Source organism: Rhipicephalus sanguineus, chromosome 2 (genome assembly GCF_013339695.2).
Source record: "Rhipicephalus sanguineus isolate Rsan-2018 chromosome 2, BIME_Rsan_1.4, whole genome shotgun sequence".
Classification (NCBI taxonomy): Eukaryota; Metazoa; Arthropoda; class Arachnida; order Ixodida; family Ixodidae; genus Rhipicephalus; species Rhipicephalus sanguineus.
Window position 1 is genome coordinate 188,286,427 of NC_051177.1, and position 13,669 is coordinate 188,300,095.

The 13,669-nt window shown below is 47.2% G+C and overlaps 1 protein-coding gene across 1 annotated transcript; it reads left to right on the forward strand.

Annotated features, from left to right (window-relative positions):
- Window positions 1-866: 866 nt before the first annotated feature.
- Window positions 867-13,220, forward strand: LOC119382102 (acid-sensing ion channel 4-like). Its single transcript, XM_049413007.1, has 7 exons — window positions 867-1,268; window positions 4,473-4,627; window positions 7,307-7,422; window positions 7,546-7,639; window positions 7,978-8,044; window positions 10,543-10,650; window positions 13,017-13,220. The coding sequence occupies exons 1-7, from the start codon at window positions 867-869 to the stop codon at window positions 13,218-13,220; spliced, it is 1,146 nt and encodes a 381-aa protein (XP_049268964.1).
- The last annotated feature ends 449 nt before the right edge of the window (window positions 13,221-13,669 follow it).

Genomic DNA, 13,669 nt, shown 5'->3' on the forward strand with positions numbered 1-13,669 from the left:
CACGATATGCACACAACTACTAAATTTACTCAAGGATATCGACCCGCCTCGTCAGACTTGGCTCATAGCAAGAATATGTGGCATACACAGCTACTCGCTGACTGACTCGCATGAAATCAGTTCACATGTTGCGTGAGATCTGCCAGAATTTTTCTTCGCGTTGTTTTGTACGCCCGGAGCATTGCGTTTTGTAACGCTAGGGGCACCCTAACCTAAATATTTTATGGTGATAAGCAATCATGTGGAAATTCCAGGCGCAGGTGCATTTTTGCCGTCACCGTCGCCGTCATGTTCCGTATAAAGTTCAAATCGATGAGAACGTCCCGCACATCACATCGTATGTTCTATGTGCGAGCAAAAGCTTGCGAAAGCTGCGGACAGGCGCGACATTCAAGCCGAGATGAAAGGCGCCGGCCGGCTCCGTCGGGCAAAGAAGCATAAAGGGGTGCCGGGGGGGGGAGGGGAGGGCTGCGTCGCTTGGACGGCACCTGCAAACTGTGATCATAACGTCGCGGTCACGCGCCTTATCTCTACGGACATCAGTATACGACTGCTAACCTTGTACGGGCTGTGCTCTCAACGTTCACTTAGCGTTCAGGTGACAGACAGCACGAAAACTGCTTCGCTCACTGGAGCGGCCGTATTCCCTTACGCCAGCCTTTTGTAGTTGTGCGCGATCGAATGCTTATGAGTTAGCTGCTAGCCTTACTTCGTACAACATTCCAATTCGTTGCTATCGCATTCATTGATTCGCCCTTGCGGTTAAACTGTGACTTTTTTATGGACAAACCGCCTTGCAAATAACACGTGATTTAAAGTGTTTCAATCACTTGCCACGTTGATTTTTGCGCATTACTGCAGCGTAAATGCCATCATCTGAACACAGAGGCGGAACCAGCCACCACAGCGTGTGGCGAACGTGCGGGCAAGTCTACGGCAAGCTGGCGCTGGACTCCGGCCTCCCGGGTGCAGAAGCCTTCGTTGAGGGTGGAGGCGTGCGCCGCCTGCTCTGGGCCGGTGCACTTCTGACGCTGTTGTACTACAACACCTCCGAGACTCTCGCCATCCTGAGCGAGTACTTCACGTACAGCGTGGCCGTCGCGTTCGAGTACTACAACACCAACGAGTCCTTCGAGCTACCAGACGTCACCGTGTGCAACGTCAACCCGCTGCGTAGATCGAAATTATGCGCCCTCGACGCCTCGGAGCGGGGGATGAGCTCCGAGCTAGAAAAACGCATCTGCGGCAAAGGACAGGAGCTTCAAGAAGTATGCATTCGTAACCAAAATCACTGGTTGGCCGAGCGTTTTAATGCAAAATGTTCCATCGGTATTACGGTCTATCAGCCATGAGCCAGCAACTTGCTTACTCTCTCACTCACTAACTTGCTCTTTTAATCTAAGTCTCTTACTTCACTTTCTCTCCCACTCACGGACCCGATCGATAAATCAATCAATCAGTCAATCACACAGGGTTGATTATTTATTGGTTAGTTCACTATCCCTATTAGAAGAACAAGTGGGTTTATGGTGGTACAGGACTCAGTGCAGCAGATACTTTGTCCGATTTCTAGTGCCGCCGTCACCCATTGGTTTTTAAATGCGAAGCATTTCTTAGCGAACCAAATGCACTTTGACAGCTTCTATCTATCTATCTATCTATCTATCTATCTATCTATCTATCTATCTATCTATCTATCTATCTATCTATCTATCTATCTATCTATCTATCTATCTATCTATCTATCTGTCCGCCTACGTCTTGACACACTAGTCGTCGTCGCCTTTACTTCATAATGATCATCATCATCAGCCTGTCTATGCCCACTGCAGGGGAAAGACCTCTCCCATGTTCCGCCAATCAACCCGGTCCTGTGCTTTCTGCTGCCACGTTATACCTACAAACTCCTTAATCTCATCTACCCACCTAATTTTCTGTCTCTCCCTCACGCGTTTGCCATCTCTTGGAATCTGGTCAGTTACCCTTAATGACCACCGGTTATCCTGCCGACGTGCTACGTGCCCGGTCCATATCCATTTCTTCTTCTTGATTTCAAATACGATATCCTTAACCCCCGTTTGTTCCCTGACCCATTCTGCTCTCTTCCTGTCTCTTAAGGTTACACCTATCATTTACCTTTCCATCGCTCACTGCGTCGTCCTCAATTTAAGTTGAACCCTCTTTGTAAGTCTCCAGGTTTCTGCTCCGTAGGTAAGTACCGGTAAGATGCAGCTGTTATATACCTTCCTCTTAAGGGATAGTGGTAGACTACCATTCATGATTTCATAATGCTTGCCGAATGAGCCCCATCCCATCTTCATTCTTCTAGTTATTTCATTCTCATGGTTCGGCTCCGCGGTCACTACCTGTCCTAAGTAGGCCTTTACTTGGTAGATATCAAAACTGACATAGAAGGACGTGAGTGTATGAAAACACGATTCACAGGTCATGACATGAATAATACACACGACTTCCTTGTCGCGGACGTCATGAAATTCTTTCCGCCAGTAACGTGTGGCGCATACCCCTCGCACCGTGGCCCGTGATATGTGGGTATGCGTCACATTCTATATGAACCGCTACATTGGAAACAATAACGCGACAGCATGAAGGAGCCAGTGTCACGGGAAATTTGAGGCCGGCGTCGACGGGGTTATCGATGGGCGAAATATCGCGATGGAAGGACAGGATGAAAAACAGCTCGGAATCGAACCCAGGAATTCTGCATGACAGCCAAGTATTCTACCACAAATTCACGCCAGTGTTTCAAAGTGCTTGGGACAACGACCCTGTACAAGCGTCAAGTCAAGCGATTAGCTTAACTTGATTCGCGAGCAATGTCAAGAGATTCGCTGATGATATTACATTAATGACTAACTCAGGGGACGAATTGCAACTCATGATTACTGAATTGGACAAGGAAAGCAGAACGGTAAGTCTGAAAACTATTATGCCGAAAATGGAAGTAATGTGCCACAGTCTCGGAAGGGAACAGCGCTTTGTGATAGGTAGCGAGGCATTGGAAGTTGTAAATAAATACGTCTACTTAGGACAGTTAGTGGTCGCGGGGCCGAACCATGAGACTGAAGTAACTAGAATAAGAATGGGGTGAAGCACATTCTGCAAGCATTCTCAAATCATGAATGGTAATTTGCGACTATCTCTCAAGAGGAACGTATATAACAGCTGCATCTTACCGGTACTTACCTACGGAGCAGGTACCTGGAGGCTTACAAAAAGGGTTCAACTTAAATTGAAAACGACGCGACGAACAATGGAAAGGAAAATAATAGGTGTAACCATAAGGGAGCAGAGTCGGTCAGGAAACAAACGGGTGTTAAGGGCATCTTAGCCGAAATCAAGAAGAAATGGACATGGGCAGGGCATGTAGCACGTAGGCAAGATAACCGCTGGTCATTAAGGGTAACAGACTGGATTCCAAGAGAAGGCAAACGCGCGAGGAGGAGACAGAGAGTTAGGTGGGCAGATGAGATTAAGAAGTTTGCGGGTTCAACGTGGCCTTAGCAAGCACAGGACAGGGTTGATTGGCGGGACATGGGAGATGCATTTGCCCTGCGTAGTCAGGTCGATAACGATGATGACGATGACAGTGTCACGTCAGGACGACAGCAACTATGATTGTAATGTTGGCTACCCGCTTTTATATCAGTGTAATAAAGATTACAGATGTACACCTATGACTACGCAAGCTATAGCCAAGCGTTGCACGAATACGCCTACGACCGCTAGGCACGATGTGCACAATATTAGCAGTAGAAAACAGCGCTAAAAGACGGGACGAAGAAAGGACGCAGACCACGGCGCTGGACACAGACAGTGCCGTGCTCTGTGTCCTTTCTTCGTCCCGTCTTTTAGCGCTGTTTTCTACTGCTAATCATGAACCAACCAGCCCAAATGCGTACCCTACTGAACATCATCGCACCGTAGCGTGCACTGTGTGGCGATGAAACACACGTCTCCTAACTTGAGTGCCGACGTTACGTCAGATCATGAGCTATCCTTTACACGCCATTGTACTCAGTGTGCTTGGTAAGTCAACGACATGCATACAACTGCTCATTTTACACGATTACGTCGATCCACATCGTAACGCTTGACTCAAAGAATAAAATATGGCATAGGCTGGTACTCGCTGACTGCTCCGTATGAAATTGATTCCCCCCATGCGTGGGACCTGCCTGAGTTTTCAAATCAGAAATGTACCACAACCTCGCACCCGGTGGCGTCGGTGCTCAACTCAAGATGGCCTCTACTTTCCGTTCTCTTCTGTCTTTCACTCCTCTTGAAACCACTGTCTCTAAGGAAGTTACATGCGCTGTAATTGCACCAAGTCTATGGGCCAAGGACGCGTCTTAGCCCAACGTACTAGAGGCTTGAGGAACCAGGCGTCATTTGTTTTGTGACAATCGTAACGAGGCCGAGCCAGCAGCGTGTACTTCGTCTCTGTGCAGGCCAATCCAGACGATCTAAGACTGCAGCAGCAAATATCGGACTGGATTGCGCACCACAAGGCGAAGAACCGTGAATGGCTCAGAACCCTCGGTCATCAGTTTACCGACACATTCGTCGACTGCACTTACCACGAACAGGGCTGCAGAGACGCCACGTGAGTCATGGCCCTGGATATTGACCTTTCTCTTCGGCGAAAGTGCAACAGCATGCGATCCACAACATCATTATATTACAGCGAAAGCTGTTATGAGATCATTTCACCGGCCGTTTTTGGCGCCGTAGTTGTCCGCCGCCGCCGCCGCCGCCGCCGGTGTCCGTAACCAGTATCGATCGAAATAAGAAAAAAAACGGAATAAGAAAAAAATTCCAGGATGGAACGAGGCTCGAACCTGGGCCCTCTGCGTTGGAGCCCAGTATTCAACCTCTGAGCCATGCCGGTGCTTGAAAGTGCTTTGGAAAAAGGTCCTATACAGGCTTTATGTCGGGAAGGAACCACATTAGCATATGCAATATAGCGTGGTAGAAGAGTAAAATAAGCACCAAGCGTCGCACAACGCGAATTCTGTAACGAGGCGTCACACAATGTGAATTGCGCAACGAGTAGGTTATGAAATGCCTCAAACCCGTTACAAAGATCTCTGCCATAATTCTTCGTCGTCATCAGGCACAGCATCAACAAAGTGCGCATAATGATTTACATGCGTTTAGCAGGTACCACGGAACTCCGTAAAATGACGAAAAATGGCACAGTGCCTGCTGCCCTACATCTCAAAAATTAGAATGATTTAGAGCGTAGTGGGTTCCTCGCAAGTGCACTGGTATTGGTTGCCAAGGAAGCCTATAAGCGCAGATCCATTTCCTCGGGGTCTCAGTAAAATTACAATGCTTTATAGCGTAGTGGGTTCCTCGCAAGTGCACTTGGATTGGTTGGCAAGGAAGCCCATGAGCGCATGATCCATTTCCTCGAGGTCTCAGTAAAGTTATTCGCCCCCCCCCCCCCCGTCTCTCTCCCACGTCAACGTGTTATACAGCATGACGGGAGAGGGAAATAGCGAGCGGGCGTCACCCAATGCAAATTACATAACTGGTGGGCCGTTTAAAGCTTCCAACCCATTACAAAGGGCTGAGCCATAATTCTTCATCGTCATCAGTCGTCGCGTCAACAAAGTGCACATAATGCCTTACAGACGTGTAGCTGGTGCCTCGTTTCTCCGCAGAATGACGAATAATGGCTTAGTAGGTGCTTCCCAACTTCACAAAACTTGTGATTTATTGCGTAGTGGGTACCTTTCTAGTCTACTTGTATTGTAGCCCCAAGAGAGCTTACAACGGGCTCTAGAAACGCCGCTCTTCCAGCTTTCGCTGTGACTGTGCTGCGGTTTCAGCGCAGGCCTGGCGTTTTTTAAGCTTACGTCTCGTACAAACACGATGTCGATTTACTCGCAAGCGCTAGAACCCCTTTTGCGCAATTTGTCTCTGCAGGGTAGTGTTTCGTCGATCAATGTTCCACAAAATGTGAGCGACAGCTTTGCTGAGCTCTTTGACCCTTGTCGGCACTGTGACAAAGAGAAGAGAGAGAGAAAACCAGGTTTCACTCATCTACTATAGTGTAGGGTAGCATACCAGGTTGCACCAGGTTTGCTACCCAACACTGAGGAAGGACAAAGAAGGCAAGGGAGTGTAAGGAATGCGTTACTGTGCCCACCCCTCGCGTATTCGACTTCAAACATTCCAGAGGTTGTTATTGTTAATTACGAGAAAAAAGAAATTGTTTTCGAGTCAGATCTCTTTCCTGCCAAAGTAGAGATAAGTTGTACATTTATGAGTAGAGTACTATGTCATTCATCTATTTCTAACGCCATGCTACAAAGGAAAATATACGGGATACTCGGGCGAAAAAAAAGCCATGCGATAGCAGAACTATTCATCCTAGTTTGGAATATGGACCTGGAACCAACACCTTCTCGGTACCGTCGTAACCAGGTGGCTAGGAAATCGCGGCGACAGAGCGAATAAAATTGATATCTCTAAGCAAAGAGATAATGAATATGGCAAATTAATTCTTCAGTAGCCATCGAAGTGTAGGATTGGGCAATACAAGGCGAAAGTTGTTTTTAACACAAAGCTACAAAACAGTGCTCCCTTTACCACCCGGCGGACTTCCGCGCAGCATATTTGTCAATGCCCCTATGACAGTAACACGCGGCTGAGGAAAAACTCGCGCAAAGTTCTAAAGGAAACCACGAGTTCCCATAATGTCAACGGGACAGAATATTGAACGCATATATAATGTATACGCAGCTCTGTCCTTGAAGCACCTTCAGTAAATATTGAGAACTTGTTAAACGTGGCATGTTTTTAGAAACAACGTTTTGACAAGAAGACCCGTCTTCGTCGGGGCTGGGACTGCCCTTAGCTTTAGCAACATTCCCTGTCCAACGATTTCTCAAGAGTTACCAAAAGTGCTGCAAAGACAGAGCTGGGTATATACGCGTAATATACTTTATGCGTCCGACGCTGCGCTGATGCAGACAAGTCCTCTTGTCGAAACGTTAGTTCCGGCAACAACCCCCGCTTAACTTCTCATCTATTCAAGCCTCCCTGAACTTCTGTCTTGCTTGAACGTACGTAACTCTGTAAGATAGAGCGACACAAACAACCTAGACTAATGTTTGTGCGACTCCTACATGTCCTAATGTCACGAGCTCATGCCGCGCACTTCTGTCGCAATGCGCAGGAGTACCAATAATGAAGCCACACTTCACGTTTGTCTCACGTACACTGGACAGAAAGGAACACGTGCAGTGACTGACTGGTGCTTTGGGTTTCGCAGGCTCTTCCGCAACATCACCAACGTGCTGTACGGTAACTGCTTCTGCTTCCTCTGTGACCACCACCAACGGGTGGACTACAGCGCCCTGTCGTCACCATACGACGGTAATGGCGCGAGTATGTCGAAAGAGCGAAACAGATATAATTGCAGATACGATGTTGCATTAATGGAACGTCGTTCTACCACACGTAAATTCCGTGCCTCCTCGTTCCTACAGCGCCTTTTTCGGTGTCACGCAGGGCTGGTGGTGACGCTGAATCCGCAGCTGAACGAGTACCTGCCCACTTCCTACCAGGCAGTCTTCATCGCCATGGTCCACGCACACGGTACCAGGTGAGTGTGCAAGCTACATTTAAAGGGTCAGAGGGTCAGAAGAAGTAGGTTAAATCCATCGATTGCGCATTAAGTGGGCACTATTAGCAAGTTAAAATTGAGATGTCATGTAGAAAGCTCACCCTTATCGTAAAATGAAGCCTTCTAAAAAAACGCCTACACCAAAGAAAGGGTGTCACGTTAAATACTACGCACCAGTTTCTTGTGACGTTGCAGGATTTTCTCAAATCCATGACCTCACAGCAACGTAACCGTGTGTACGTAAACTTTAAAGGTATTTTACATGACGGTTCGTGAGCAAAGACGCAGATGCATTGTCCTTTACTCTGTCGACGCAGGTTCTCGGTGTGCCAAGATGGCGTCTACCTGTCTCCAGGCTACACTACGTACGTCGGCTTAAATTTGGTAAAGTGTCATCCACAATCAACACAAGCTTTTTTTTCGCGTTTCAGTTTGGAAGACTAAAGAAATATTGTGACTCACTTTCATAGTAGCAAAGTAGACCAAAGACACTATAAAAGCACAAAAATGTTTGACGTCTCACTTGTACCACATCAACAACTGCACGCACAAATTACAACCTGGAGCTCTTTGAAGCATATTTCCGACGAAACAGTGCACAATGATTTAGTCCAACGCGGTGTGCTGCTGCAGATTAGCGCATGCTATCTCGCCTTAGTAAGAAACCGCAACTCTGAAAAGCATCAGCACGAGACGGGTTAAAATGCACATGGCTTATATCTCTAGCGCGGCCAAAACGAACTTACAGTGTTAATGATCCGTGCTCAGGCTACACATTCTTGGAAATCTTCTTCAGTTACTGTTGCTGTCATACCATGTTTCTGTGTTACTATATGCAACGTTTTGTTAGCAGTAACACTGCCGATTTTCCACATGCTCTCGTGAGAAATAGTCGATATTGCTGCGAGAACTAATCAGTAGAGACCGGATTTTAGGCAAATGCCCATTTTGTTCCTTGCGGCCTATCGCCCCACTTTGATATATGAGCATGAATTAGAGGTTAAGAACGGTTTTTATAGTGTTTTTATAGTGCCTATAAATGCCTATCGTTTGGCGTTTGTGCCTAAATGCCTGTAAGTGCCTATAAATGCCTATATTCAAAATCGGCACCTAGATGAACAGTTTTAGTCGGAAGTCTTTCGAGTGCAGTTTGAGACCATTATTCACGTTACCGGGCAACATTGACTGTTCGGAACTCTATAGAGTTCAACTCCATAGAGTTCCGAAAAGACAACTTGCCGGCGACAAGTTGTCTTTTCATCCACTTTACTTTCTTCACATCTATATCACAATGGTTACAGTACACTTAATGTACCCTAAACCTTCCTTGGCTTCATTATCTGCTAGTTTTCATTAAGGTACCTGTATAATGTCATTTATGTTTATGTCACTTTTCCCGTTAAAAGGGAGGCAATCGCCGGGCAGATTCCAAGGGCTGACGCATCGGCCCCCCGAAACGCACCACGAAAGCGCGGACAATTTAGAGTTGGTCCTTTTAGTGCGCCAGCGAACGCCGGTTGTGGTCCAAAGACCGAGTAAGAGCCAAGAGTTGATAACGCAAACAAAATATATTCTCAGTTAAGACAGTACAAGCATTAGCCAAACATGCACACTCGGCTGGTATCGATTACACCTCACAATGATGGTGTTAACGCAACGGGAACAGAACAACCAGATCGTGCGCTACAAATGCAATGTCATGCAATACAACCTATTCAAGAACACTTAAAGTCCTGAATATTCACAAACGTATCCAGTCCACACTTCTTTGACGTAACTTGAATGCTTCTCTTCCAGGAAACACTCACAGAAACTCCAGCGCTGATCGTCGTTGGTTCCTCCCGTCGTTTCTCTTCCAGGAAACACTCCCGTAACTTGTCACTGCTCACACGGCGTCATCATCCGATTCTTCCAGATCGACGATCGATTGACCGCAGAACATCATGAACACGTCTTCTTTGGCCGACGGAACCACACTAAACGTAACTGCACCATCTCCGGACCGGCTGACTGCTCTCGTCGTCGGTGCACGCTTATATTTCGTGGCTCACGGGTTCCAGAAGCGCCTAGTGTGTTCTTCGACGTGCAGCACAGCCAAGGCTAGGGAAAGGGCGAGACTCTTCTCGACGGTTCCGATGGCGGCGGCGTCGCTCGGCGTTGCACCATCTTCGCGATCTTTCGAGACCGTGCCGGGCGTTTGATCTGGCTGTCTGCGGCTGTTTTGAGTGGGTGAGGAGGTGCGGCGCGTCGGCGTCTTTTGATACTTTTTTTTTCTTTGCGCGCGCTTGTTGAGCGAGCGGCTGCGCCGTGGTTTCCCGCTGTCGTCTGAAAGCGGCGGCGCACGCGCCTTGTTAACGCGCTCGTTTGTGACAGTATATGCAATCAATAAACTGAAACTGAAGCTGTGGCACGCCTTGCACGCGTGAGAACGTCCCGCCCCTTTTAATTAACAGAAAAGGCACGACTCACGAAAACAAGTAAGCATACGCACTAGCGTTGTCGCTTGCTGCTTGGTATCGCTCATCAATGTCGAAACATAGCAACTGTTCAGCTTCAATTCAGTTCGATTCAGCGCAGACGTCCATGCTTCCTTTTTGATAAAGATACTGCGCTAAAGACTGAAGCGTCACAGATTCGGCTGCTGAGAATTCGGTCACGAGCTCCAAATTTACGTGCGCATGTTACGCTGACGCAAATATGTGGATCAACTTCGAGAGGAGCTGCATGACTAAATATTGAAAAAAGAAACAGCGTACAACGGTAAACATCAAACCCTCTTCTCTCCTACTGTGTCGATACTTGATATTTGACTAGAGCAATGCCGCGTCTAGAAACTGCATATGGAACCGTTTGTTCCTGATTGAGCACTGGCGTGGTTGCAGCTGGCGCAGACGGGGCTGCCGGAGCCGTACGCCAATCCCTGTCGCTCCACGTGGCCTCCCCGACTGCTGGTTCACATGGACCGCATGTACGGTGTCTATACACGAGAGGTAAGCGCATAATGCCTGAGGTCACCATGCCTCGTATTTCATCCTTACATCGAAACCTTTTAAAAAATTGGCTGCCATCCTGACCAATCAGCCTGCAATGAATGGCACACTGCTTGGCGAATTGCTTGACTAGCGGCGTCCATCGCAAAAGTGCTCCCTCATGTATTCGTAAGGCCTCGCATGCTTTATTCATGCGATGCCCAGCACCATGCCAAGAATACATGCCCTCAAGCTCCGCAAACGAGCTCTTGTGACATCAGTGACAAACTGCTGCGTCATTATGCACTCTAGGATGAAGCAGCATTCTTCGTTCTCTCTCCTTCCCTTCATTTTATCCCCCATTCCATTTCCTCCAGTGCAGGGTAGCAAACCTGACAAGCGTCTGGTTTCCCTCCTTATCTTTCATTTTCGTCCTCTCTCCTCTCTCTCTTTCTATCTCACTGTACGCTGACGAAGAAAAAAAGTAGCTACCTCTCTTTCCTGCTAACTCCTTCAGTCACCAATTTTATTTAAGTGTTTAGTTAAATGTAGAAAGACGAGAAGCATAAGCTTGTGCAAGCTTGCTCTTCTCCTCTTCCTTTAATTTTGAGGTTGGAGTAGAGTGAGCAAGGCTTAAACAAAAAATTATACTAAGGAAGACATATATTCTATAGCACTTGTTGTCGGGTTAGTTTGTGCATCTTTAGTATAAATAGTAATCTTAAACGCCAAAAACACGACTACGCAAGAAGACATAGACAGGACGGGCGCCCGTCCTGTCCATGGGTATCAAATAGACCTTATAAAATAGACCTTAATCATGTGGAGGTATGGTGTAAAAATAATGACATGGTCCTAAACACTAATAAGTGCGTTCACGTTAGCTTTACTAAAAGGGTCAATAGGTTGATGAATCAATACATTTTAAACAATCATGTTATTAGAAAAGAAGACAAATACGAGTATTTGGGAGTTACGTTTTCCGAGGATGGGGGCCGGTCTGAGCACATTGGCACCGTAGTCAGCAGAGCTGGTACAGCCCTTGCTTTTTTACAAAGAAATCTTAAACATGTAACCACAGAAGTTAAACAGGCTGCATACCATGCCTATGTTAGACCTATACTGGAATACGCCTGTCCTGTATGGGATCCGTTTCAAAAAGTACACATTCATGCACTTGAGCGCATTCAGTCCCTCGCAGCCAGGTTTGTTCTGGGTAAATATGACCGAACTGAAAGCTCGCGAGATATGAAGAGAGATCTTAATTGGCAATCTTTACAAAACCGAAGACGTAATCTGAGATTAGAAATATTTTACTCAATCTATAACAAGAAAACAGGGATCAATCCTTCAGATTACTTAAAACCAGCCCATTATCAGTCCTCTCGTCATGACCACAAATTCAAAGTACGGTCATACACCCCCAGAACTGATCTGTTTAAACATTCATTTTTCCCACAAGCGATTGCCGAATGGAACATGTTACCAGCCGAACTGGTTGACCGCAAGACTGCGGATTTATTCTATGAAGGACTGTGCCCCCCGCATTAATGCCTAAATGGCGCTGCGGGTAATGTTTCAAATCAACAAATAAACCACGTGCTAATCGCACGACTATCAATTATTATTCGTTCCTTCAGTGCTCGTCAAGCCGCCAGTTCAAGTCACGCAGTTTTTGCTCAGGAATCAAATAGACCTTTACAGCAAAGCTGTTACACGCTGGTTTCCAGCGAATCGCTGCGCGAATAGACCGAGCTCGTATAACAACAGCAGTGGTTGCCGTCTCGCCATTGGCCGCTGCGGCTGCGCCCCTGTCGCGGCCGCTGCCCGTTGTTATTATATGGTGTACTGGTGGTGGCACAAAAATCATCTGCAGGACAACATGTAAAGCCGACATGAATAATTTCGCGCACCAGGGAAATTCTAACTTTGCGAAAATTTCATAGCAATCATGCGTTTTGCCGAGCGCTCTTTAAGGGGCCGCTCAAGATGCTGGCGAACGCTAAAAAGGAAACGCAATGCCGATGCCTGCCGAAAGCAGCATTCTAGGGAACGTAGGCCGCAGTTTACAATAAAACTCTAGGTTTACGCATTCGTATGACAACTTCGAAAGGTAACTTTTGCACCCGTCACCTTCGCTGGTCACAGACCTTCCCCAAGTGGAATGGTCTCGAGTTGTTTTTACAGCGAAGATGTAAGTATACCTCTACCCCCGAACGGTTTCATCTCCGTGGGCAAAAAACGGACGCTCCGTTTCAAGGGTGCAGTTTCTAAACAGACGTTTTAAACGCCGCTCCACGTACGCGCTTAGCGTAAGCGACAAAAGTACAATGCTATCAACCGCTTCAAGGGCGCAGATTCTAATTTTAATAGACGTTCTTCTCCAGAGTCTGCTCTACAAGTTCAACAACATTCGCTTCAACCCACAGACTCTCGAACGTCTCCCGGACGAAGGGGAGATAGACGAAGACGAGGCCGAGAGGCTGATGGACGTTGACGACTCTGATGACCCAAAGCAATGCGTCATGGCTATGGACGCGTCGAGTCAGACGCTTGTGTGCGATGAAACATGTATGGCCGGTCTGCAATAACAGACGCACTTCTTGGCTACCACTCCCAGTAAAGGTCAGACGTCAATCTCGCTCTTGTACGATTCTAATGCGGAAGACCATACAAGCGTCGTCACAATGGGTAATCGTTCTCGGTATCGTTTACAGTTTCGCTGTCCAACGACATTCGCAGCGTGGACTGGAGCCGTAATTTCTCGTTTTGATATTTATAACCAATTTTATGTACAAACAAACGAAGAGTGTTCATGAATGCGGAAGTCGGTCGGTATTTGTGCTATGTGCCCATGGGTAATGAAAGAGGACCCCATTTTTACGCACCGCCTCTATTACGTCTTTTCTGCGCAGGACTGCCTGAACTTTTGTCTCCAGGTGAAAATCGCGGAGACGTGCGAATGTCTCTCAGCACAGTTGCCGCAGCTTTTGACGCTGGCACAACGGTATGGGACCTGCGTAGACAAGAGTGGGTAACA

Bases quoted from the DNA above. Each gene is read 5' to 3' on its own strand.
- LOC119382102 (XM_049413007.1), top strand. From the start codon at position 867: ATGCCATCATCTGAACACAGAGGCGGAACCAGCCACCACAGCGTGTGG. The intron at 7,423-7,545 runs GTATGTCGAAAG...GGTGTCACGCAG, and splicing joins ATACGACGGTAATGGCGCGA to GGCTGGTGGTGACGCTGAAT. The intron at 8,045-10,542 runs GTAAAGTGTCAT...GCGTGGTTGCAG, and splicing joins CGTACGTCGGCTTAAATTTG to CTGGCGCAGACGGGGCTGCC.